Source organism: Furipterus horrens, unplaced genomic scaffold (assembly GCF_987537825.1).
Source record: "Furipterus horrens unplaced genomic scaffold, mFurHor1.1.pri manual_scaffold_10, whole genome shotgun sequence".
In the NCBI taxonomy this organism is placed as follows: domain Eukaryota; kingdom Metazoa; phylum Chordata; class Mammalia; order Chiroptera; family Furipteridae; genus Furipterus; species Furipterus horrens.
Window position 1 is genome coordinate 15,879,111 of NW_028327180.1, and position 25,299 is coordinate 15,904,409.

The following is a 25,299-nucleotide window of genomic DNA, read 5'->3' on the forward strand; positions in this document are numbered from 1 at the left end:
AAATGTGCTAATGTGGAATACAAACAGCATTAAAATGTAAACTTAACATAGGAAGGAATTCATGGCCAAAGAAAAACCTATTGTGATTCTTTCAATCTTTTAAGAGGCCTCATAAAACTAAAAATGTTTCACTACAGAATAACATTTTGGCTTCTCTTATGACTGCAAGGAAGAATAATAGTGATTGTCATGAAAACACATGGAGCAGCTGTATACTGCTAACAAAAGAGCCATTATATGAATGTGCACAGAGACTGGCACTTTATACATTCCCATTTCCTAGAAATTAGACAGTCTTCTCAACTGAAGTAGATACCAAAAGAAACTGTTTTCTATTAACCGTGGCTTTGTACCAGTCACGTTTTCAGAGCCAACTGGATTATCTTTCTTTTGGGACAATTTCCACATACTATTAAGTGAGATTTATATATATACTGATTTATATATACTCAGGCATGTGCATGATAATTTGGTAAAAAGTAATTTTTAAATTCTCAAATGATAAGATTTTTTTTAACTCTTAAAAATGCAAGTATGAGTGGATTCTTCCACAAACATACATATTTTTAGAAATCATAGAAAAGCGTAACACATAACTCTGCAATTTATTTTATGGAGGCTAATTAATAGGTACTTACTCATTAAAGACTAGGTCTGGTGCAAAGTAGAGAAACTGGCTGTTTGTGTGTTTATACGATCTCCAGCTCAAGGCAAATGATGACAGACACATCCAAGAATACTGGATCAGGGTAATTTGGTCCTCAAGAGGCAAGTTTTTAAATCCTAAATAACAGAACAATTAAACACAGACATACACTTAGCATTGAAGCCCATTCCAGGAACATAAGTCAACCCCCAGCAGCCACCTTTCTCTAACAGACATGAATCAATCCCACAGTCACTTACAGAGCACCCACCATGGGCCTGGCCCTGCTGAACGCTTCATTTAAATTCACCCTAAATTCTCAGTTAGGGTGAACTGCCCAGGAAAAACTGGGGCATTCAGGGCCTTTCATTGTAGATGATGGTCTAAAACCCTTGGTCGGCATGAAAGAGTGTGTATTTACCTGTAAAACTTCTTTATCCTACACTCAATTAATAACATTAACATAAAGGATAACGTCATAGCCATCAACTACTGCATACTTGCAATAATGGTAGATCTTACTCTTCATGAGTTTGCAGTGGTTGCTTCCCACGGTCTCGGATAACCTCGAACTTCAACAAAGCTCTGAAGTAGGACAAGGACCCTTGGTACCTGTCTTCCCCTCTCCCTCAGACTTCCTTTCTGGGCCTCAAGCCCTTCTTTTCCCCCTTTTCCAGGTCTTGTATTCCCAATGACATCAGGCTATCCTCTCATTGGTACAATTTCACTTGGGGAAGCTCCTCTTCAAAGAATCAGACAACCGAGCTTTCTCCAGACTTTTTCTGTATGGCTGCTGGTAGGCCATTGGTCATTTAAGAAACAGCTTTGGATAAATGAATTGGGACAATGTGACAGCAATTCTAAGTGATGTATTTTTAGATTAATAGGAGTCTTATTAATAAAACCCTATAGCATAAAAATGACTAATACAGGAATTTCAAAGATAATTTAAAGGGTGCTGGAGGTAAGAAGATAGGATGTTTAGAAAGAACAGGCTTTCAGGGGCTCATACAACTTACTAGATAGGCCTTGGCTTACTTGGTAGACGGTTACATTGGCCTTCCTTACAAGCTGCTAGTAACAGGCTCACTTTGTGCTTTCATGACCAGAACGTATTTTACCTTATTCATATTTCTGGGATGAAATTTTCCAACACAATCACCAACACAAGAACTATATGATATATCAACAACAGAACCCTTAACTCTCTCTGCTCAGGAGAAATGAGGCCGCTCACCAGATTTTTGCTACACCCTCGGTTCATTGGATATCAATGGAAAAACTCCCTCTCGGGACTGAAGAGGAAGCTAACCGCGATCCCGCTGTGGGCCATGGGGAGACGTGCTGCCCGGACGTGTCTAGTTGGGGACCCAGACCGCGGAAAGGAGAGGCAATCCTACCTGGAATTACCTTTGCCCACTTCACGACCTGAATCATCTGCTTGCCCGCCAGGCGGTTGAGAGTGGAGAGCAGGTTTTCGGCGGTGTCCGGCTTGGAGTTGTCGTAGCCCGCGTACACGAGCTCGGGCTCGATGTTCTCGAGGATCATAGACGGGGACGGAGTCAGGGCGCGGGAGATGGTGGAGAGCTGGGGGACCAGCGCCGTGTTGACCGAGGGCTCTTTCGCGGGCGCGATGTAGGTGGTGCCCTCCTCGGGGCTCTGGGGAGGGGGCGGGGGCGGGGGCTGCTGCTGCTGTGACTGTTCCTCGTGAATCCCTTTTAACTTTCCCAACTTCTTGGACTTTCGGGCTGCAAAAATATTGTAAGCGGTAACAGCAAGTTACGATTATAACAGGGATACACTACATGAGGTAAATTACAATCAGACACGACTTATATAGGGTGGGGCAAAAGTAGGTTTATAGTTGTTCGTATGGAAAATACAATAAGAAAAAATAATACTCAAATGAACTCTGTGCTTTGTGTACTCACAACTGTAAACCTACTTTTGCCCCATCCTGTTTGGTTAAAGCATGCCTGTTTTTCCTCTAAAGATGACTGATGTTACGAATAGAAAAAGTACCATTTTAATATTTTTCTAAAACCAGGCACTGTCCCAATGCTTTATAGAAATTAACCAATTTAACAACTTTAGGAGTAGGTACTATTCTGATTCTCATTTTATAAGGAACAAACTGAGACCAGAAGGGTTAAGAAGTCCGCCCAAGATCACCCAGCAAGTATATGCAAAACAAAGGTACAAGTTCAGAGAAAAGATAAATCATTTTGCATGCTAATCAATGACCTATGCCTCAACTAAACTTAGTAATCCCATCTATCTACCCAAGAGGCGCCAGGAGGCGCTAGGACGGCCTGATTGAGCCGCTGCCTCGGGGCCGTCCCTGATCCCTCCCATTAGCCTTCCCTGGCCCCTTGACCCATTCTTCTTTCGTGCTTCTCACTCTTCCATCACTTGCTTATGCAGAGTAGTCTTTCTGTGCAAATGATGCTAGCCCTCTGTCCCCAGCTTATTTGTGACCTTCAGAAACACAAAAATTGAGTGTCCCTCCTCTTTCATAGTCCCTGTGGCACCTTGGTAAGTGCTATACTTAGCAAAAGTGATTTCTAGATTCCCTCTGTGTGAATGGGAGAGCAATCAATGCCAAAGCAACATAACAAATGGGAAGAAATTAAATATCTGGATGACTCCAAACTGGACAGCTAACTAGTAAATGTACAGGAACTGAGGCTACAAGAAAAATCAGGCGCAAGTAACACTGAAACACACAAAATACAGTCTTGAAAAATCTGTTCCACTCTTATGTTTTTAATGTAAGTAAGCAATTCACATATCATATAGCCTAGAACTTAAAAAAAAAAAAAAATGGCACTACATAAGAACCCGACAGTAGATGTTTAGGAGAACATGTTATGGACAAGTGACCATATGTTCTGATGCACCCAGAACAGCCCTGGTTTATGCTTGTTTTTCCAGCCAGCATGAGTGCCAATAGTGCCATGTTTACTCCTGAAAGTGGCAGGTTTGGGTCAATAAATAAGTACTGTGTTTATCTTAGTTAAAACCAAAGAAGTAGTACTAACTTTAATAACAACTGTCTTTCTTTCATACTTCTCTCAAGGGCTGCTATTAAAACAGAGCATGGAAAATGAAAGAATGAGAAGGAGGAAAGGAATATCGGCAGGTAGATGGGAGGGTGAGGGGGTGGGTGGCAGGTGGGTGAAGTGGAGGGATGGACAGATGGAGAAGATTAATCAGTGTATAAAAAGAAGAGAAAGCTCAGAACTTAGGGCTATGGTAATAACTCACATTGCAATTGTAATGTTTTCCGCTTTTTACTTATTTACTTTTCTCTTTATTTTATTTTATTTTTACACATTGTTTTCCACTTTTTAAAAGAATTTATTTAAACATTCTTGAAGACCCAGAAAACTTCTACTTAGTTCTACCATATGTGAGAAATTTACAGGATATAAAGTTAACACAGTATATGATTCTCGTTGGCAGCCGTCCGTCTCGAGAGACGATGGTGTAGCTTCTTAAGAGTCTATCTGCATCGCTGAGAATGGTTGTGCAGTCCAACTCGGGAGTGACACGATATCTGTCTCCTCCCGTGTTGAATCGACATCTTGCGATGACGCTGGAGTGTCCTCTCCAGTGAAGCTTAAGCTACAGAGCCTGGGCAGGGTGATATGGAGGGTCTGCTGTTGCCCATGCAGCAGACCCCCCCTCTCTTCGCAGCTGAAGGGTCCAAGGGAAAGACGGAGTCAATACAGCTTGGCTTCAGGTGCGCCGCAGGAGTTGCCGGTGTTGACTACAACGTCAAACCGCCTTAGGGACTCCGGCTCCGGATTTTCTGTCGGGGTTTACTCCCTTAGCCTTTCCCCTGAAGAGGTATGCCACAAGGCAGCGGAGGTTTTTTGGAGTCAGAGTTTTCCTTCTCTGATGTGCCCTGACTGGAAGATCGAACCAGCGACACTTAGCTCGCAGGCCGACGCTCAATCCACTGAGCCAAACCAGCCAGGGCCAGTATATGATTATACCACACCAATTGACTTGATTTTAAAAGTAACCATTCATGTTTACAATTACAGCCATTAATATTTACCACATTCACCACAAAAACACTTACCAAGTCAGATAATAGACAAGCCACTATCTGAACGATAGCTATATCTGCCACACATTCATTAAGTATTGGAATGGGCTTAAAAGACGAACAAGATATAATTCCTATTTTTAAGAAGTTTAAAATCAGCAAAACAACTTTAAAACTTCAGTCGCTTCATTTCTTACAGAATATCTACTTCGATAAAAAAGTTGAAGCAGGAAAACCTGATTTCTAGAATTGTTCGAGTGAAAAGCAGATGTGTCAAACTCACAGATACTAACGGAGTCTGTGATAAAGCACTGCCGGTAGTGCTGAGCACAGAGTAGGAAACCAAGATGCTCCTGATGAACGAATGAGTGAATGAACAAAAGAAAAAAGAAACAGTCAAGTGCCTCAAAAACTAGGCAAAACAGAGAAGGGGGAGAAAAGAACCGAACACCTCGATAATCCTGAATGCTGGTCAACTGATGACTTTAAAAGTCTGGGAAACTCCTTAGCAGCGCATGCTGGTCACCTGGGAATCGGATTTGGAACTGCCTTGTGTCATGTCAGCTTTTCTCTAAGCCTCCACTGATTCTCATATGAGAAACGGGGATGAGAGGACACCCCCTCTTATCTCACACAGGGCTAAATGGATGAGAACAATAAAACCATGCTGAAAATCATGAGTAACACCTGAAATAATGTTTCAATGTTACTGCCATTCTTACCCATAATTTTGTAGGTATTAAAAATGTTCCAGTTCATTAAAACATCCTTATCCTTTATAATACTAAATCTGATGATAACCACAATTTGATTGACTAGAAATAGCCCAGCGTGATATTTTCAAATTTTATTAAGAGTGATATTTGCTTGCAAATTAATTATGAAATTCAATTCACATTTGTTTAAGGCCTTAGGTCTATAACGCTGTGTTTATTCTCATGATCGATTTAAGGTCAGTGCTATGAGATACCATGAGAAGAATGCTTAATATTTCCTCTAATGCTTACGCACAAAGCTGTGGCCTGGAGCATAACCTACGGAGCAGACTGTCAACATCGTGTTCAACATTTCAGGTACATTTCACTTTATGCTGTGGTGCTATGAACATATGTGGGACACTTGCAATTGAGTGATAATCTATATTTACCAAAGTAGTTCAAGATAATAAATATTCTTATCAGTGTGCAGATTCTTCAGCCTAGTGTGTTCACCCAGTATCTTCTCTAAAAGTACAGAGGTAAGGTACATATGAATTATACTTATGTGGCTACAAGCAGCCTTCCTAAAATGCTTGAAATTTTCATATTGCTTCTCTAACACATGCTGTATTCTAAAATTTAAGCCTGAAAGTTGATAATGTCATAGGTATTTCTATAACATCATTCTCCACAATGCTTATGGGTACTCAATAGATGTTTGTTGAGTAAAGTTATTTCATTTTCAAATTTTAATGAACTACTACATATATTAAGTATTAATTTACTTCCGTGTAGGAAATGTAGGTAAGTTTCTGACATTTTAAGATAAAATTTCTGAATTATTATTATTTCTTTTCACAATGCCTAACTGTCTAATGATCCATTGTAGAGTTGTTGCTTTTAGAATGCCATCACTAAAATAACAATAAACTAAAGGTACCAGGCACTTATGTGCTAAGCACAGTTCAAAACTGTGATCAATCATATTATTTCATTTTATAGGAGAAGAAACTGAAGCACAGAGAGATAAGCACTTCAGGGTTGCAGCCAGGGCTGGGTTTTGATCCCAGCTGTGGCTCAGAGCCCACACTCTTAACTTCTATGCTCACACTCTCTTTTCTCATCTTTTTCTCTTTATCTAATTTGTATATATTTTTGAATACTTCAGGTTAGCATATCCTTCAATTCCGAGTGTATAATTAAGTAGTTTGCTAATTACACAGAAAAATCTTTAGCCAAAGATACTTGATGAGCAGATTCCCATTATCCAGAGCAACAGCGGACATCAATCTGGGGTCTTGTCACTACCTGCCACCTTACTTATTAAATCATGGAGTTAATGGGCACTGAGCTTGGGTACTCATGCTCCCAGGTGGGCAGAGCCACACTTTATTGCTCAATTGCCAGCAATGATTGTGCGAGTGTATATGTATGCAGATGTATGTGGCATGCATTAAGATGGCTGTACATGTCTCCCAGTCCCACTTACACCACAAGATGTTACAGTCACTAGTGCATGGCTAGTGGCTGCCCTCAGGTGCCAAGTCCTTAATTCCTAGCAGCATCTTGGCAGCCAACCTCTCCTGGCCTTGCTGGGAGACAGAACTCTAGGGATCCTCCACAAATTGTGCCCCAGCATCTGTGAAAAGGGGAGGCCCTGCTTCCTATCCCAGACTATGTGCGGAACACCAAATTGGGACCCTATGAAGATGGTGGAAAAATCCCAATGGGAACCTCATGATTCACAAAGGCCATGAAACATGGCAGGACCAGACTTCCGTTTTGCTTTGCTCTACCTCCTGAGGCTGATGTGATCTGGGAATGGGGTGGCTGCATGGTGGCTGGCTAGGAATTATATCCTTCTTGGGTCTCCCAGTAAAATGATGGAATTGATGGGGTTCTCACTGTACTTTCATCACTGTCTTTCTCAAGTGTGTTCAATTAAGTAAAGATCCTTCAGACTCAGAAACGGGTAATCAGCACAGCTTTCCCCGCTTCTGGATTAGACTAAAAGACTGATATGGAATGTTTTCAATCACAACATTTCACTGGAAAAGTTTAAAGTGAGAAAGGATTCTGTCATTTTAGAAATACTTCATGCCATGTCTTGCAAGTTCAGGCCTTGGCAGTAAATATTACAGAGAGGATGCACTGAGGTTATAGGAAAACACGCACTCTTCTGTTCACAGGCCCACTGTGATCACTGGCTTTAACCCACAGGCGAGAACGGCATCACCCCCAAAGCCTGTCTTACAGTCTGGTTCTCTTGCCATGGCACCTACATCCCGTGTCCCCACTTTTCATACCTGCTTCATGTGCACAACATCTCTTTGCCCTTCTAGAGCCAGAGGAAAACTACTCTGAGAGTTAGGAATACAACCAAGAACTTTTGTCATGAAACCAAAGGAAGGAGTGTCACCTTTCTACACATTTAACTGGTTTCACAGCAAAACTTCTCTCATTGGTACTAATAGAAAAAGTATGTTTGTACTAACATACAAAACAGAACTGGAGTGCAGGTCCGGGGGAATGTTGTTTTATGAATAAATAATTAACTTCTCAATTGATAATAATGAAGAGGCACTGCAATTGTTTATAAATACTCCTTGAGAGGTTAAAAAACTTGAAAAGAGCATGTTTTAAAAAGTATCTCTAAATAATCTCACATTAACCTACATAACTGAACAAATTAACAAATATTATTGACTTTATTAGCATAGAAAACATGCTAAGGCAACCTCAAACTCAACCTTTGACTTAAAGACATTCCACACCACACCTACAGAAAATGGTAAAACTGTGATAGATACGTGACATATCAGCTTGATTGTGGTAATCATGACACAGGTATATTTATATCATAATATGTTGAACATCTTAAATATATCAATTTTTATTTGTCAATCATACCCCAATAAACCTGGGAGAAATGATCTTCCAAATGAATGGATCTCCATATATTAAGTTTTTATATGTGTAGAGAGATACCCCTAGATATCTTTATATTGTTAATAAAGATAATTTTGTTGCTACTCTTGTAGGATATGTTTACCCATTACTTAGCAAATAACCAATACCCACCCATTGTGTAGAATGTGCCCTGTTTTTGTTAGCAGTGCAATGCTGAGTAATAAGATCTGAGCCTGGACGAGAAAGTCAGTCTCAGGGAAGCTGGATCAATACATAAGAAAGTAAATCGGCTCGTAAAGCTATGATACATTGCGGGTCAGTTGTACTAACAATGTAATCAGAGTCAAACAATGGCAGGGAGATGATGTTTAATTTTTCCGTGGGAGCGCACCCTTTCCTGTGCCCTCGGGTTACTTCTCACCATGCCCTGGTTTGTTTTTGTGGCGATGAAGATCACCGTGTGGACTGGGCCACTCTCCCCTGAGGGCATCCACCCAAAGTTAAGGACGTCCCTAAGAGGAGAGTCCCTGAGCCATGCAGCCCAATCTGAGCAGGCACACTGACGGGAAGCTGCGCGAATCAGAATGGGGTCCACTGATTTCACAGAGACGGTAACACAGTTCCGGAAGCCAACCCCCAATGACACCTCCCCTGCTGGGGACAGGGGGTCAGCAAGGGGCAGAGCAGGCACTGACCTGCGAGGTCCTCCTGGGGCTGGCTGGAGGAGGAACTACCATGGTTGCTCCGATGGCATTTATAGTTTCTGTAGTTACACTCTTGTTTTTCTCCTCTAACACAGAGCAGCGTTTTTTCCTCCCCTTTTCCCTTTTAATGCCAGTCAGACTCAGGGACATGCGCACACATGAGGATGTGCGAGGGGAGGTCCCCATCTCGGGCCAGACTTTTTCAAAAGGGGAGGCAGCCCGTCTCTGAGCTCTGGCCCAGCTGGGGTGGCATTCAACCAAGAAGAAATCTCAGGGGAGGGGAAAACAGGATGCCAGCAGCATGGCCTCTTGGTGACAGCCTCTGGGTGATGGAGAAGCTTTCTAGAGGTTTCTTCCACTGAAAGCTCAGCCAGGTTTGTATTAAATCAAGAGGCTGTCACTGGGCTGAGGAGCAAGGAGCTCAGCCCTCATGATAGCTTCTGCGCTCCTGGGGCACTGCTTCCCAGACGGAAGAATCCCAAGCAGAGGTGAAGCAGGGGGGCAGCTGAGGCCTCGTGGCCGGGGGGCGGGGTGGGCACACTGCAGGCTCCTACGCGGGCCTTGCCACTGCTGTGCTGATACCTACCTCCAGGAAGCCTTAGGAGGGGCGCGACAAAATGACAAACCCTTCTCCACTCCCAAAGCTCTGGACAAAAACATGCTTATGGAGGAAAAAGGTGGAAAAAGACTGGGACTGACTGACTTAGCGTAGAAGGTGAGGGATATGAGAAACGGAACAGGAACTTCAAAAACTTAAGGCTCTTGCCAAATCATGGTGAGCGTCTCAGATTTTCTGTCTCCACTGAGGGGTCAAGGGCAGAAGAGGGGATTTAGATCAGACACCAGGATAACTTTGTCCAAGTGTTCTGGAAATGAGTTTCAGAAAGAGCCTGCAATGCATCACTGGCAAGAACATGTATATTCTTTTCTAAAACCTTTATAGTAATAGAGGGACAGGTATCGTACCCGCCTGAACGCAGAGCTGCCCTCAGGCAGGAGAATGGGATGCGGTGACCCTACCGTGGAAGTAAATAAGACCTCCAAGGTACAGTCCCACCTTTTATTTGTTTGAAAGGAATGTCACTGGCTCATATTTGTCTGAGAGACAGGAATAAACCCCTTACACTTCTAAGTGTGGTAAGGCACAATTTTAGAACTATTTTTCCAAAATACGTTCTAAAGACAAATATTGTGATCTAAGGCTGCATGCCTGAGACCCAGTGCCACAAAAACACACAAAAAACAAAAAACAAACAAACAAGAAAACAACAGTAAAAAAACACAAAAATAACCCCATCTTCCACCGCCTCCCCTAGCAGTCATTCTAGCCTTTTAAAATAAATAGCGGCACCACTGTAAGTTACAGTTCTGTATTTAAAATGGGCTCTTCAATTTCTCCTAATCCTGAGATTACATAATTGTATTAGTGGGAAACAGCGCAATAGTAAAAAGCAACTATTAATTGATAATCTGTATGTCATGTGCTAGGACAGCATCTTTTAGAAATACCATCACATTTAATGCTCATAAATGCCCTGTGAAGTAGGTACCACTGTTATCGCCACTGTACAGGGTCCCGGGATGGCACTGACCATTACTGTGGTTGTTAGTTAGGACAAGGGGACTTACTGTAATGATATGGAAAAACAGAAGAGAGAAATCCCACTACATTTAAAGATGACATCCAATCAGGAGGTCTAAGGGGCATGAAAAGGACCTAGAGCTTCATTGACTTCTAAATTACAGCAAGGGGACCACTGGGTCACCTGTGTGGAAGACATTAGTCTTTTTAATAGGGGCATATACCAAGCTGGACCGCCACACAGGGTGTTGTCTCTCTAATTCCCTGGACACCACAGCCAGCTCCTGTGTACGCAGCTCGGGGGCTGCTGGTGCCTTTTGCTTTGGCTCCGTGTCAGGACACCTTAGTTCTGGTGGGAGGAGACACCAAAGGAGGCAGAAATGAAACCTGTCAGCTTGTATAAATAATAGAATATATTGGGGGGAAGAACTGGCTTCTTCTGATAAAAGATAAAATTTGTAAGCTCCATTGCAAATAATAGGTGAGTTCTTCAGACAAAGATATTTTTTAAAACCAAATGAGTGTTCTCTAGAAAATGGAGTGGAGCCTCGAACGATGCGAGTTTGGGTCGCACGGGTCCACTCAGATGCACATTTTTTTCAATAAACACGTACAGCACTGTCAATGTAATTTTTGCTTCCTTATGACTGTAATTACATTCTCTTTTCTCTAGCGTACTTCATTCTAAGAATACAGTATGTGATATACATAACATACAACATATGTGTCAATTGGCTATGTTATTGGCAAGACTTCTGGTCAACACTAGGCTAGTACTAAGTTTTTGTAGAGTCAAAAGTTATATGTGCTACTTTCAACAGTGCAGGGGGGTCAGAACCCCTAAACCCCGCATTGTTCAAGGGTCGACAATACAAATTCCCTGCTTTGGAAATTCTTATTCTTTGGGAATCACTAGGCTATGTGTGTGTGCTAAACAAAACAAGACAAATAAGCAAAAAAAAGAGGAAGAAAACCTTCATTTAGTTTTACGATATATCTAAAATAAGGAAAATGAGCGCTATGAAAGCAGCTGTGGCCGCCTGGCAAAAGGTCCCTCCCTCGGTTAAAAAGTTAATTCTTTAACAGCTGTGGGAGCTGCCTGCCTTCTTGGCTGATGTTTGAGCAGAGAATTTATTACATGAAGCATGATCTTATTGGGTATGCAAGGTAAATAGTCTCATTAAGAATGTTTTATGAAGAAACACTGCTGTTCTAACAAGGTCAGGGGTGAACAAGGCATGAGAAAGAGGCAAAAGGCAGTGACCTGGAACTGGACCAAAGCACCCAGCTTAATTTATGGTGCCTTCCCAAGTCCAAGTGTGATCCTCAATGGGCTCAGGCCGAAAACAAGTCGCCGGATGCTGGAACACACGCTGAGCAGAAGACCCACAGGAAGGGCCTCATGTACACTCCCCCCAACCGGCAAGTTGGCTGAACAGGATCTACCTGTTATATTATGTATTATATACATAATATATTATATCATAAAGTTTTATCTCCAATACCAATATATTATATTATGTATGAGAGTTTACCCAACAGATATATTAGGACGTTGTGTACACTAAGGGAATGGCATTTTTCGTTATAACATTTTCTGCAGAAAATAAGCTCTTAAAGAACATTCAAACTATAATGCCTGACCATTTCTTTGCACATCACTTTTTAGGCACGTTTCAATTATCCTGTTTTTCCCTCTCAGCATTTCCTGTTGTTTTACTGCCACGGTTTGCTCGTCTGGGTTCATTTAATTGCACTCAGTGACCTTAGAACTTCGATGTGCCTGAGAATTCTAAAGCAAGGAAGGAAGCTGCCTAAATTCAATTCTGGATTTTTTTTTATGATTAGTATTTGTGCACATAAGAAATAAAAACTATGGAGTGGAATGGAAAACTATACAGACTAGTTTTATCTCCAATACCAATTTTCTTCAAAATATTCATATCTCTTAAGCTTGACATTTTTTCTATAGAATAATTACTTAGAACTTGATCATTATAGTTTTAATTAAAAATACTATAATTTAACAGCATATTTTATATATAATCAAATTACAAGTAATGATTTACATTATTTATATGAAAAGTAAATTGACTAGGTTTTGATTGAGATTACCAATGTTGAGATTACAATTGAATGTTAAAGATTATTCAAAATTTTGCTTAGTAAGAAAAAGAACTGGTGAGCCAGATAACCACACATAAAATAATAAGCCCATGAACTGATACAAAAATGTATTTCTCACAATTTGTATGACACATAAAATAGTCTATATTTCTGAGCACTACTGCTCTAGCATTCAAAACATTTTCTAAATGCAAGACAAAGTAGCCACGCAGAATTTTTAAAGAATACGCATGTTAGAAGCTAACACTAACATCAAAAAGAATGAGTTTAATAAGTACATATTAATGAGTTAACAAGATGCCACTCAAGTTGGGGGGGTGCATAATTAAGTTGTCCTGAGGACAGAAAAAACAAATGTCAATGTTTATACCCTTTATGCATTTCACATAAGTATTACTCCTGTTGATTTTTATTTTATATTACTTTAAAAAATTATCCACATTTTATTTCACTGACATAATCAGAATGAGTCTAAATTATAACAAAAGCCATAAAAAGGGACAAAGAAGGTCATTACATAATACTTAAAGAAATAGTTCAACAGTAAGATATAACCCTTGTAGACATATATGCACCCAACATGGGAGCACCTAAATATATAAAAATCTTGGAGGACTTCAAGAAGGATATTGACAACAACACAGTCATCGTAGGGGATTTTAACACTCCACTGTCAACACGGATAATTTTCCAAACAAAGAATCAATAAGGATATTGTGGCATTAACAACACTCTAGAGCAAATGGACTTGATATATACAGAACCTTTTACCACAAAGAAGCAAAATACACCTTCTTTTCAAAAACATATAAAGAACTCATACAACTCAACACCAGGAAGACAAACAATCCAATTAAAAAATGGGCAAAGGACCTGAACAGACACTTCTTTAGATGGCCCATAGACACATGAAAAGATGCTCAGCATCACTAACCTTCAGACACAAAAGGATAAATACCACTTATACAAGAATCTAAAACAGTGAAACCATAAACTGGTATAGCCAATATGGAAAACAGTATGGCGATTCCTCAAAAAATTAAGGACAGAGTTGCCATATGACCATCAATCCCTCTTCTGGGTGTCCACCCCAAAATTTTGAAAACATTTCTTCACAGAGATATATGCACCCCTATGTTCATTGCTGCATTATTCATGGTGGCCGAGACATGGAGACAACCAAAGGGTCCTTTGGTAGAGGACTGGATAAAGAAGATATGGCGCATATATACAATGCAATACTACTTGGCCATAGGAAAAGATGAAATACTGCCATTTGTGACAACATGGATGAATTTTGGGAATATTATGTAAAGCAAAATAAGTCAGAAAAAGCTGAGAACCATATGATTTCACTCATATATGGGGTATAGAACTAAAACTCATAGACACAGACACAGGTAGGATGGTTACCAGAAGGAAGGGGCCCAGGGGCCGGTGGCCAAGTATATAGTGCTGAAAGATGGTTTGACTCTGGGTGGTGGGCAACACAATGCAACATACAGATCATGTGTCACAGAAATGTACACTTAAATCCCATATGGATCCTATAAATCAACATCACCCCAATACATTTAATAAAAAATAAAATAAAATAGAATTAAATGGTGGGGAGGAAAAGAATTAATAGTAGCCAATGATGCCTGTACTTGAAAAAAGTTATTTTTCTAGGCTGGGATTTCTTAGGGATAGAAGCTGAATTGGTCTGGAAACTCCCAGATAAAGCTGAGCCAAACCAAATGGCTTTTTTTGAATAAGTGATCCTCCTGCATTTGCTTTTCATATTTTCATTCCAGCCTTTTTTTTTTTTTTTAAACAGTGTTGGTACTGAACTGTCGTCTTGAGGCACTCTGGTGATGTCTGGTGCTGGCAGATCTTGGTCACTGCTGGGAGGGAGGAGCTGTCCCATCTGCCTGGGGGTAAGCAAACCAGGCAAGGCACACACCCGCCTGACCTCTCAGCTCTGGTTCAGAGGGGGGCACGGCTGATTTCCGTTTGGTATTTGGCTGCAGTGTAAATGCCAGCTCTGGTGATGCTCTCAAAGCCTAGTTCAGCACAGCGGGCTGAATAAAATCTTTAGAATATGCTCTCCCTTTAAGTTCCCAAAGTATTCTTCAAATTTATGTCATTTAGCCAGATTTAAAAAAAAAGGTCCAAGAGAGAATTTAAGTTCTTAATAAATATGATGCTTACTCATTAAAAAGAAACTTTTAGGATATGTAAACATTAAGTGCCTTTTTATTGTATTTTCAGTGACTCCCTATAATTTGCATTTTCCTTTCCCACATGGGATGGAAACACAGACTTAGATGGAAACCGGTCAGCCCCTCTCCTCAGAGCTGGGCAATGAGCTGCCCCGACGTCTCCTGGAGCCTATCGGGTTAGTTCAGGAAAGATAACTGGGTCACTTCTGAAAGTTCTTCTTCAGGAAAAATGCCACAATTCACATTTAAGACACTGTTATTCATTTTAAAACTAACATCACATTTACAATAAGGAGATGAAACAAAACCAATTATTTGTTTCTCCTCACAAATTGCTATTAGTATTCTGCTTCTGTTCCAAAGATAGGTTTCCCCTTCGTTGAAAACAAAGTCTGCTAGCATGCTGTAATTTTAACACTCGTACATGTGGCTCTGAACAATGTGCCTTTGATGATGGGTGTCACTGGTGGCTTTGCTAGTGTTAGAATGAGCCTCTATTGCTGTCGCAGGGTGGCCCACGCTGTCACGCCAGAGCAGAGGTCTTGAGTAGGAGTCAGTTCTTCACTGCTGACATGGGTCAAGGCCAATTTCATGCTATGATTTTCAAATGGACAATGTGGTTCTAAGTCACATACCACGTAAAACACATTTTTTAACTCCCATAATCATTTTTAACCTCTGTAATTGAAAGGGAATGATGTAAGCCTATTAACTTCCTTGTAGAGAATTTCTGTCCTTTAATAGCATTTTCTTTGGACCCACAGTTAGGGTTAGAAATTGTCTTTCAGAATTAAATATTCTCCCTTTACAGACATGATCACAGAGAATAAAGATCATAAGATTACGCACAACATAATGATATACTCTATATTGATTTGGCTTCTGGATTATCATGCTTAGAATTTGTTTAAGCAATTTATTACATAGTACACAGTAGGTGTTAAATAAGTGCTTACTGAATGCAGAGAAAGAAAAGTACAAATAAACAAATAAATGAATGCTCTGTTGACCTGGTATAGGTTAGATTAATGTGATGACTACAGCCACCATTCTCTAACAAAGCTTTAAATCAGAGAGGGGGGATGTTGAGTTTCACTCCAAATGCCAATGAGCCAGGCTAGTCTACCTGGAAAAAACTCCAGATAAGGCTCGACCAAGTCTTAGTTTGATAACAGGCATTTGCCAAGAAGCATCAAGCGAAGTACTGTCCTAGAGGGCAGGCAGCCCTATCACTTCTAACTTTGAGAAAGTCTAAGAAGAGGTGAAAAAAGGAAGAGCTAAAAAGCAAAGCGGCTTTTTACCTCTTTAACTTCATAAAACAAGCACACTCTTGAGCTAAAACCCAGGAAAGAGGCACTCTCTCTGCATCCCTGATCCTAGGGCCCCATTCATGTCACTGAATTAGACGGAGCAGCATGGGAGCCTTTCTGTGGGTGGACGGACAGGAAGCATACTTGCCCTTGACCCCAGCCCATCCTTGGGGAATGGGTGGGGATGCAGAGAAAAGCTGTGATCTGCCCCAAATAAGCATCATCAATTCAACATTTTGATTCTAAAATTGTGAGCAGAATCAGCTTTCTAGAGCCAGAAGGGACAACACACACACACACACACACACACACACACACACACACACACACTCACAAAACCAGCTTCATGTCCTCATTTTAAATTATAGGAGATAAAGTTCCTGGAAGATAAATTGGCTTGCTCAGGATTCTCACTGGTAGAGATGGTGTATACACTCAGCCTCGATCGTTTCAAGTTTAGTGGCCTGTTAGCAGTGTCAGGATCAGAAATTTTATACGGGAGGGGCTTAGAGAAACCTGTGAAAACACATTTGCTCAATGAGACATTTGTTTATATTTATTTATAGTAAACTGGAAGGCATTTGATGAAAATGATGAGGGAGAGGCTAAAGACCTCTCCCTAAGTCATGTGACAATCACTTGACTATCTGTCTAATTCGGTGGAAACACAATGCTATCCAATGGAATCCCAGCTTTCTCAAAAATAGTTTCTTTAGGGTCATCATAAGAAGTAATCAAAGTTGGATAACAAAGTTATACATGGCTGTTGGTAGCAAGCTGGTTAGACTGGCCGTGTCTGTATGACTGTGAGTTGTCTTAACCTATGTAGAAGGTCATTTGCACTTTTGTAATGAAATTAGACAAGATACACCTTAATAAATGACCTGACAGCTGCCATATATGATTCTAATAGTAAATTTCCAGAAGACATTGAGTAACTGCTGTAGACTTGGCTATCAAAGCCCTGTGATTCAAGTCAAAACATGGTAACACATGGCATGCCAGGTATGAGCTGAAGCCCCTGAAGGCAGGTACCTGCATAAACATTCAGTTCTCCTAAGTGACAGGTAGAATTTGGAGGAATAGCTCGTATGACCTAGAAATGCCCTCACCATTCTGCCTTCATGGCACAAGTACTACTTTCCCTACGGAGTTTTGTAACTTAGTTTTGTGCATTAGTTTGGTTAGAGAATCGCTTACATAAATTATTTTCAATATTTATAGCTGTTATAGTCTAGTGTTTTGGTACTTGGTTCATGTGTTTGAAAAACAAATTTTTAATCTTGTATTTCCAGGGGCTCACTATCAACTAGCTTCTTAGGGGGAAGACATACAGTAAGTTTTTGTACAAAAAAGTGGGGAAAAGAGACTAGAAATTTGGTGAAGAAACTCTGATCAGATATACTATCCAGCTACTTGGACAACTTATAAGATCCAAATATGGTTAGATATCATTTTCACTTTTTGTCTCTAAAAAGATTTTAACTTATTTATTTCCCAAAGTATTGGGCTGGCTAAAAAGTCTGTTATGTTTTTTCTATATGATGGCTCTAGAACTGCTTAGTTGTCTTTAACTTCACGTGAAACAATTTTGTTAGATTGTATTGTGACAGCTATCATATCATCATGCCCTTAAAAAAATACTTATCCAAACTGGTGAATTTTTGTGCAGCCACTTTAATATTGAAAACAGAAGAAGATACACAAAACGTTTGGTGTATTATGCTTTATTATTTCAAGAAAGATAAAAATGCAACTGAAATGCAAAAAAACATTTGCACAGCGTGTAGACAAGGCACTGTAACTGATCAAACATGTGAAAATGGTTTGCAAAGTTTCTTGGTACTATTGACATTTTGGCCAAATAATTCTTTCCCATGGGGCTGTCTTAGGCATTGGAAGATGTTTAGCAGCACCCCTGGCCTCTAGCCAAAAGAAGCCAATAGCAGGAGAGAGCCAACATACTCAAAATATCCAAATCAATAAAGTTATGGGTGAAAATGAAAAATAAATGTGTCTTTTATTTTATGGAAAAGAAGTAATGGGCTTTTTGGCCAACCCAAAATAAGTAATTATTAAAGGCTTAATAAAAGCAATGGTATAATAGAGAATTTCAACTAATAAAGAATCTGAACAGTGAAGAAAAGCATAGGACCCGAGAAGAGGAAACAAAGATTATCCTGCTAATTCTTTAACTGTGGCCCATGCAGTCTTCCTTAGATTCACCTGGGTATTTTTTTCAAGATGCATAATCTTAGTCCACCCCTAATCTAGATGTCAGAATACCTACAAATGGGGGCTGGGAATCCTCATTTTTAACAAACTCCCATGTAATTTTTTTCCCCCCTACATTTTGAAATTGAGAACCAACCTAAAGATTCTCAATGGGATTACCATAAGAGGAAGAAACAGAGACAACCTGGAAGAAGGTTCTTAAAAAAAAAAAATCAAAATAAATAAATAAATAAATAAATAAATAAATAAATAAAGAAAGAAAGGAAGGGAAGGAGAGTAGGAGGGAAGGAGTTACAGACAATGATAAAAACATCTTCTACACCAGGGTTTCTCAACCGCATGGCTATTAACATTTGGGGCCAGATCATTCTTTATTGTCGGGGTCTGTCCTGGGCAATTGAGACTATTTAGCAGCATCCCTGGCTCTCTACTCCCTAGATGCCAATAGCATTTTCCACTACAAGTTGTGACAACCAAAAATATTTCCAGACTTTGCCAAGTGTCCCCCCTGGAGGTATAACTGACCCTGATTGAGAACTGCTCATTTCCACTAAGGCATTTGATATAAAGAAGAACAGTAAGCTGGAAAGATAATTAAATCCCTAAACTTATATTAAAAAAAAATCAAATAAGAATTGAAATAAGAAGCATGCTAATCCATTAGGTTTCCTAAAGTTAGTTTCCTTGATAGCAGAAGTCATAAACTAGAAAGTGAGTTAAGTATAATCTCAAAATTTCATTTTCATAGTTCAGAATGTAGCATATTTCACACACAAAACATTGTATTTCTGATATCTCAAAATGAAGTCTCAAAATTTGGCAATATTCCATTTTTACAGATGACAAGTGGCTGGAGCTGAGAGGTGCCATCCGTGTAGAAAGAGCTCTGAAGTCCATCCCACCCCACGCTTTACAGATAGGCGAATTCTATATGAAATTCCTTATATACGCCATTAGTGTCAGAAAGGGTTAGAACCTATCCATATATTTAAAATGTACCTTTAGCTTCCTAGAAATCCAACTCTCATGATCAGTGACACACTTTTTAACTGTTTCACTACAGATATAACTGACAGGCACCACCAGCACACGCATACAGCATGCCAGAGAGGGCCCCACAGCTTTGCCTACTCATAATGTCAGGTTTACAGTTCACAAGTCACGGCCAAGTTCCCTACCCTGCCCAAAGGGTCTATGTCCTGACTGACAATTGCAAATCCTGTCTGTTATTACACTCATAAAACAATGAGTAATGACGGACTGATTTCAACAGTCTCCCATTAAAATTCAAGCTGGGTTTCATACACTAGGCTTCCTTCCTAACCATCCATGAAAAAGACTATTTGTTCCCGTGAGGGAACTGGGCCCTCCCCACACTTAACCTTCCTTCAGCTGGGTGGCTGGCACTGTTCCCCAGGGTCGACTTCCTGCTAATGCCACCTGCAGGCAAAGAGGTCCACAGCCCCAGGCGTTTCCCTGTGCTAGGAATGGCAGCCGTGTGCCTAGCCAGTTTCAGTGTACAGTTAAACATGGTGACAATTTAAAGGAATGTCTGGGTATAGCCCGCACAAAGGCATGTCCAGCATGCGTGTAGTTTCACACTGTTCAGTTATGTGGGCACACAGATTTTTCTCATGATGAAGGCCTTGTGGATCCTCCTAAATAACATTTTCTTCATGCGTTGAGCATTTCTGTCAATCTTGGTGAGGTTCTTGGGAATACAGGTTCTTCTCCCATCTGATCAGCATCTACCCTTTGACTTTGGGTTACAACTGTTCTGGAGACCATGGATTCCTCTGATTTTGTTGAAAATCCTTGGGATTTACTCCACCAAGCTCTTCAACCAAACCTTAATTTAATCCTTATTCCTTTATTTTACCTTTTCTATTACCTCTTATTTAATTTGGAGACTCCCTCCTCCAGCCCTTTTACTCTAGATCAACTCATCCTAAGTTCTCTTGATGGTAAACTTAGTGCGTCATTATAAAGCGTTTTCCCAGGACTAGAACGCCCACTTTAACAGCTCCAACAGCTATTCCAAAATGCCAGTATCCCATACTGGTGACAAAAATGTAGTTAAGTAAGCATAATCAATAAGTTCAAACATCACTTTACCCATTAAGTAATGAAGAGATAGACAAAACCTTGTCTGCAATATATTATAATTTAAGAAGTTGCAAAATTATATAAGTCAATATTAAGATCAAGACTTATCATATGTATTCTGGGAAGTGCACCTTCATGGTGCAGAGATGGGAAGATAATATTTATATTAGAACTTTAAAAAACATCATTCTTGGACTGTTATAGAACTATATTTGGAATGAAGTCTATTATGCCTTTAATAACTATATAAAGCAAGCTTAAATTCTTTTGCTAAATTCAGCTAAGCAATATATAAGCATGGTTTAACTGCATGTTGTCTATTTCATTCATTTATTCAATAAACATTTATTAAGCATCTATGTATTTCTAAGTGTGCCGAATAGAAAGACAAAAGGACAACTCTGTTCCTGAGAAATTCATAGACTATTTGGCAAGAGATAACTATAAACAAATAGTTATAATAAAATCTGCTAAGTTCTACAATAGAGGCTTTGGAAGCACAGAGAAGGAGGTACTAAGTAATGTTATCTATAGAAGTCAAGAAAAGCTTCATAGGAGAAGTCTTAATAAATTACATATATGGGTAATGTCTTAGAAACTGAAAGCTCATCCCACTGTGGAGAAGTCTCATCTGTGAGGAATGCACCTAAAGGGGAGATGATGAGGTTTTGAGGTAGGTCTGAAATAGCTAATAGAGACAGCGCAGGTGAGCAATATGTAGGCTATTTAAGAAATGCGTGGCCAAAGGCAGAGCTGGCAGGTTGCGAACAAGACATCCTAGTGGCTTTACCAAATGGAGGGGTGCGGTCAGGGAGTCAGGAGAGAGGGGATTGAGTGTGTCGAGGGCCCAGATCAGGAAGGCATCTCAAAATGCCAATGTGGCAACATGTTTTGTTGAACACAGGTTCTGTCTATCATGATGGCCAAAATGATGGTCCCTCCAAGAAGCTCCTAATCCCCAGAGCCTATGTATGTGCTACCTTACAGGGCAAAAGGGACTCTGCAGATTTAAGTAGGGTTTTAAGGTAAGGTAATAGTTCTGAATCATTCAGGTGGGCCCCACATAATCACAAAGGTCCCTGTAAGGGAAGATGGAGGTAGGACAGGCAGAGAGGAAGAGACAAGAGAAGCCGTGAAGGGAGCGATGCATTCAATCTGGCTTTGAAGATGGATAGGGAGGAGCCAAGGAAGGCGGGCAGCCTCCAGAGATGGAAAGGCAAGGAAATGCATTCTCTCCTTGAGCCTACAAAACAACACAGCCTGCAGACTCAGCTCACGGGAACCCATTTTGAACTTCTGATCTCGGGAACTCTAAGATAACACATTTTTGCTGTTTTAAGCTCATGGTACTTTGTTATAGCAGCAATAGGAGGCTCACCTCCATAGGGATACCGTGGTTCCCTCTTGGTTTTTCTGGGTCTGATGCAAATGGGAGGCCTTTGCTGTGCCTGCTGATGGGGGCCTTGCCACTCAACCCGCAAGGATGACCAGATGAAACTGCCACGTCCCTGGACCAGAGAGAGGTGTGGGCGGTAGAAATTGCTGACTGCACAGGGGGCACAGTGGGGCAGGTGGCCCGACTAGTCACAAAAAATGAGGCCCACAAGTGGCTCAGAATTTTTAAAGGGGAGGGGAACAGGTTAGAGGCAGAGAGGGTATGTGTAGGAGCTGAAAGCAAACCAGCATGTGTTCACTGATTCATGTTCATCCCACTTATTTTCAAATAACATTAAGGGAAGCTTCCGATTTTGTTTATGCATAAAGAATATAAATCAAACACTTTTAGTAAAACAGACATAGTAGATACCAAAGCCTGTATGGGAACTGTGCAGTCAGTAAGCTGTAGAATAAATAAACTTAAAGCAAGCTCTTTTAAGTTTTATTTTTGAATCTGTTTTCAACTCCAGAGTATTTTCACCAAATCTCTTATATAACATTTAAAGCCTGATAAGGACTTTGCTTTAACCATGAAACAATTAGAAGGCCAACAATAGTGCCACCATTAACAATAACTGAAAAGGTGACCCAAACCATCTCCACTGAGCGAGGATGGAGAAGTGGGTCAAGAGGTCATTTACTGTGGAGAAAAAAACAGCATGGGGTGCAGAGACCACCTGATGGCTTAGGGGGCCCACAGAGCTCCCTTGTAGCCCCCTGACCATGAGCCTGAGGAAGGACCCCAGGGCGGGGCCTGGAGGACTGAGATTGTGCGGGTGGGGGCGAGATGTGGCCCTGGCGCCCTTCCCTCTGCTCCCCCCCCCCCCAGTGGATACAAATGACTGCCATGTCCAGGGTATGAGGTGGGGGAAAGAGGGCAGAAGTGGGTCCACTTAGGGTGGCCTTCTACCTTTGCTGCCTCTGTCATAACAAATCACAAACCTCTGCGGGGCCCCTTCTCCTCCTGTTCAATTTTCTCTCTGAGATGGTGCCCCACTTCCTCCTCCCTTTCCCTACCCTTGGCTCCCACACACAACTGGGGGGGGGGGGGTCATCATCCTCTCTGAGGACAAGGGACCCTCCTTTATTGTTTAGCTTTAAACACTCTGCTCCAAATATTTGTGTCATTTAAATGTACAGTGTATCAAATATCATACACCTAGTTATTGCTTCATAACTAGTAATGTCAGTAGACTACAAGCTCACGTGGCCCTCTGTAAGGCTATGCCAGACTTGGCAAAAAAAAAAAAAAAAAAAAAAAAAAAGCAAATACATGAACTTAAAATATCATTTTTAGGAGACTTCTCTTGATGAAGACATATTTACCAAATGCCAATTAATGATCTCATTGAGAGACATACAAATAACATTAAATAGGAAAAAAGAAAAAAGAAAAAGAAAAAAAAAGAAAACTAAAGGGCTTTAAATAAAATCAATGAAAATGTTTTGTTATCCTATGAAAACTGCTGCCAATGCTATAGCAACCTCTAGATGATGGTTCTCAGCTCTAGTGAACAAAGGACAAGAGGCAGAATTTTATGAAAGTACAGCTGCCCACGTTTCATTCAGATTTACTGCATGAGGGTCTCTAGGAGAGAGGCACATGCGAGTGTGTTTCAAACCAAGATTGGACAGATGAATCTGATACGCAGTGAGAACCAAGAACAGTCCTACAGGGCCACGTAATTACACAGCCCTCCTAGCTTGCCTTCATGCTTAGGTGTGATCACTTGAATGTGGTTTAACATTTATAATCTGCCTCAACTTTATTTACCTAAAAATATGAATATATACAGAATGGAAATGTGTTTTTGCTCTATGGGATTTAAATGTTTGTTTTAAAACAAAAAGTATTGAGCCAATTAACATATGCAAATGTTTCTAAGTCGTCGTCGGCAGCCGTCCGTCTCGAGAGACGATGGTGTAGCTTCTTAAAGAGTCTATCTGCACCGCCGAGAATGGCTGTGCAGTCCGACTCGGGAGTGACATCGTATCTGTCTCCTCCCATGTTGAATCGACATCTTGCGATGACGCTGAAGCTACAGAGCCTGGGCAGGGTGATATGGAGGGTCTGCTGTTGCCCATGCAGCAGACACCCCCTCTCTTCGCAGCTGAAGGGTCCAAGGGAAAGACGGAGTCAATACAGCTTGGCTTCAGGTGCGCCGCAGGAGTTGCCGGTGTTGACTACAACGTCAAACCGCCTTAGGGACTCCGGCTCCGGATTTTCTGTCGGGGTTTACTCCCTTAGCCTTTCCCCTGAAGAGGTATGCCGCAAGGCAGCGGAGGTTTTTTGGAGTCAGAGTTTTCCTTCTCTGATGTGCCCTGACTGGAAGATCGAACCAGCGACACTTAGCTCGCAGGCCGACGCTCAATCCACTGAGCCAAACCAGCCAGGGCCAAATGTTTCTAAGTAATTAACATGAAATGCCTTTCATTTATATAGCAAATAAAGATGAAACTGACTTTTCACTGGTGAATTAGCCTAATTTTAGAATTGAGAATGGCTTGGTTTGCAGATAGCTAGATTAAGAAAACTTGATGTTGAAAGGAATCTTCAATAACTAAAATTTAAAAAATTGCTCATTAAAGTTTGTCTCCCAGTTTCTTTGGTGGTTGCTGAGGATGAGTTCTGAAGCCTCCGTGCCAGGATGGGTTGAGAACAAAAGGGAGCTGACACAAAGCAGGCTGCCAGAGAGTCGCCGCCAGAGTCCCAAGTCTTTCTTCCCAGCTATTTCCTAGTATCCGTTACAAAGGCGACAAGAGAGATGGACAGGGCATGTGTTCCGGGGAGACCAACCAGAGCTGCCCCCATCTTCCTCAGGCTAGAATGACTTCAAAAATTCTCAGGTGGCCAGCTATCTTTACATTCACATTGGGTTCAATTTTGGGGTGAGAGGTGAAGGGCTGGTTTTCAGAGTGCAAGTTCGGGGAGTCTACATCAAGTGAAGAACTCTGTCTATTGATCGATGCTGAAGCTGGAACTGGAGGGGTGTGCGGTCAGGAGGAAGCTGCGGCCTCTGCGGGACTTCATGACACTGAGCTGCTTCTTCCCAGACAACGTCCCACACGAGTACCAGTCGACGTCATGGGGTCACAGGATGGGATCAATGAACAAAGAAAGAAACCAGGATGTACCAACCAAATATCTGTGGACAGAGTCACAGAAAGCCATCCCGAGGGGCCACCACCTGGTTTCAACAGAAGTTGCTGACACCATTCTAAAGCAACGAGGAAAGACTCCAGGGATTTGGGCCATCACCACCGCTACAGGTGGTCTTAAGTA

The 25,299-nt window shown here is 41.1% G+C and overlaps 1 protein-coding gene across 2 annotated transcripts in view; it reads right to left on the reverse strand.

The window, feature by feature from the left end:
* NR3C2 (nuclear receptor subfamily 3 group C member 2) overlaps nt 1-25,299 on the reverse strand; it is a 300,588-nt gene that overhangs the window by 57,904 nt on the left and 217,385 nt on the right. For both annotated transcript variants that reach the window (XM_090288659.1, XM_090288658.1), the window contains exons 5-6: nt 2,047-2,394; nt 639-783 (exon numbers count right to left, since the gene is read on the reverse strand). In XM_090288659.1, the coding sequence (XP_090144785.1) occupies nt 639-783; nt 2,047-2,394 (493 nt within the window). The remainder of the gene's footprint in view (nt 1-638; nt 784-2,046; nt 2,395-25,299) is intronic.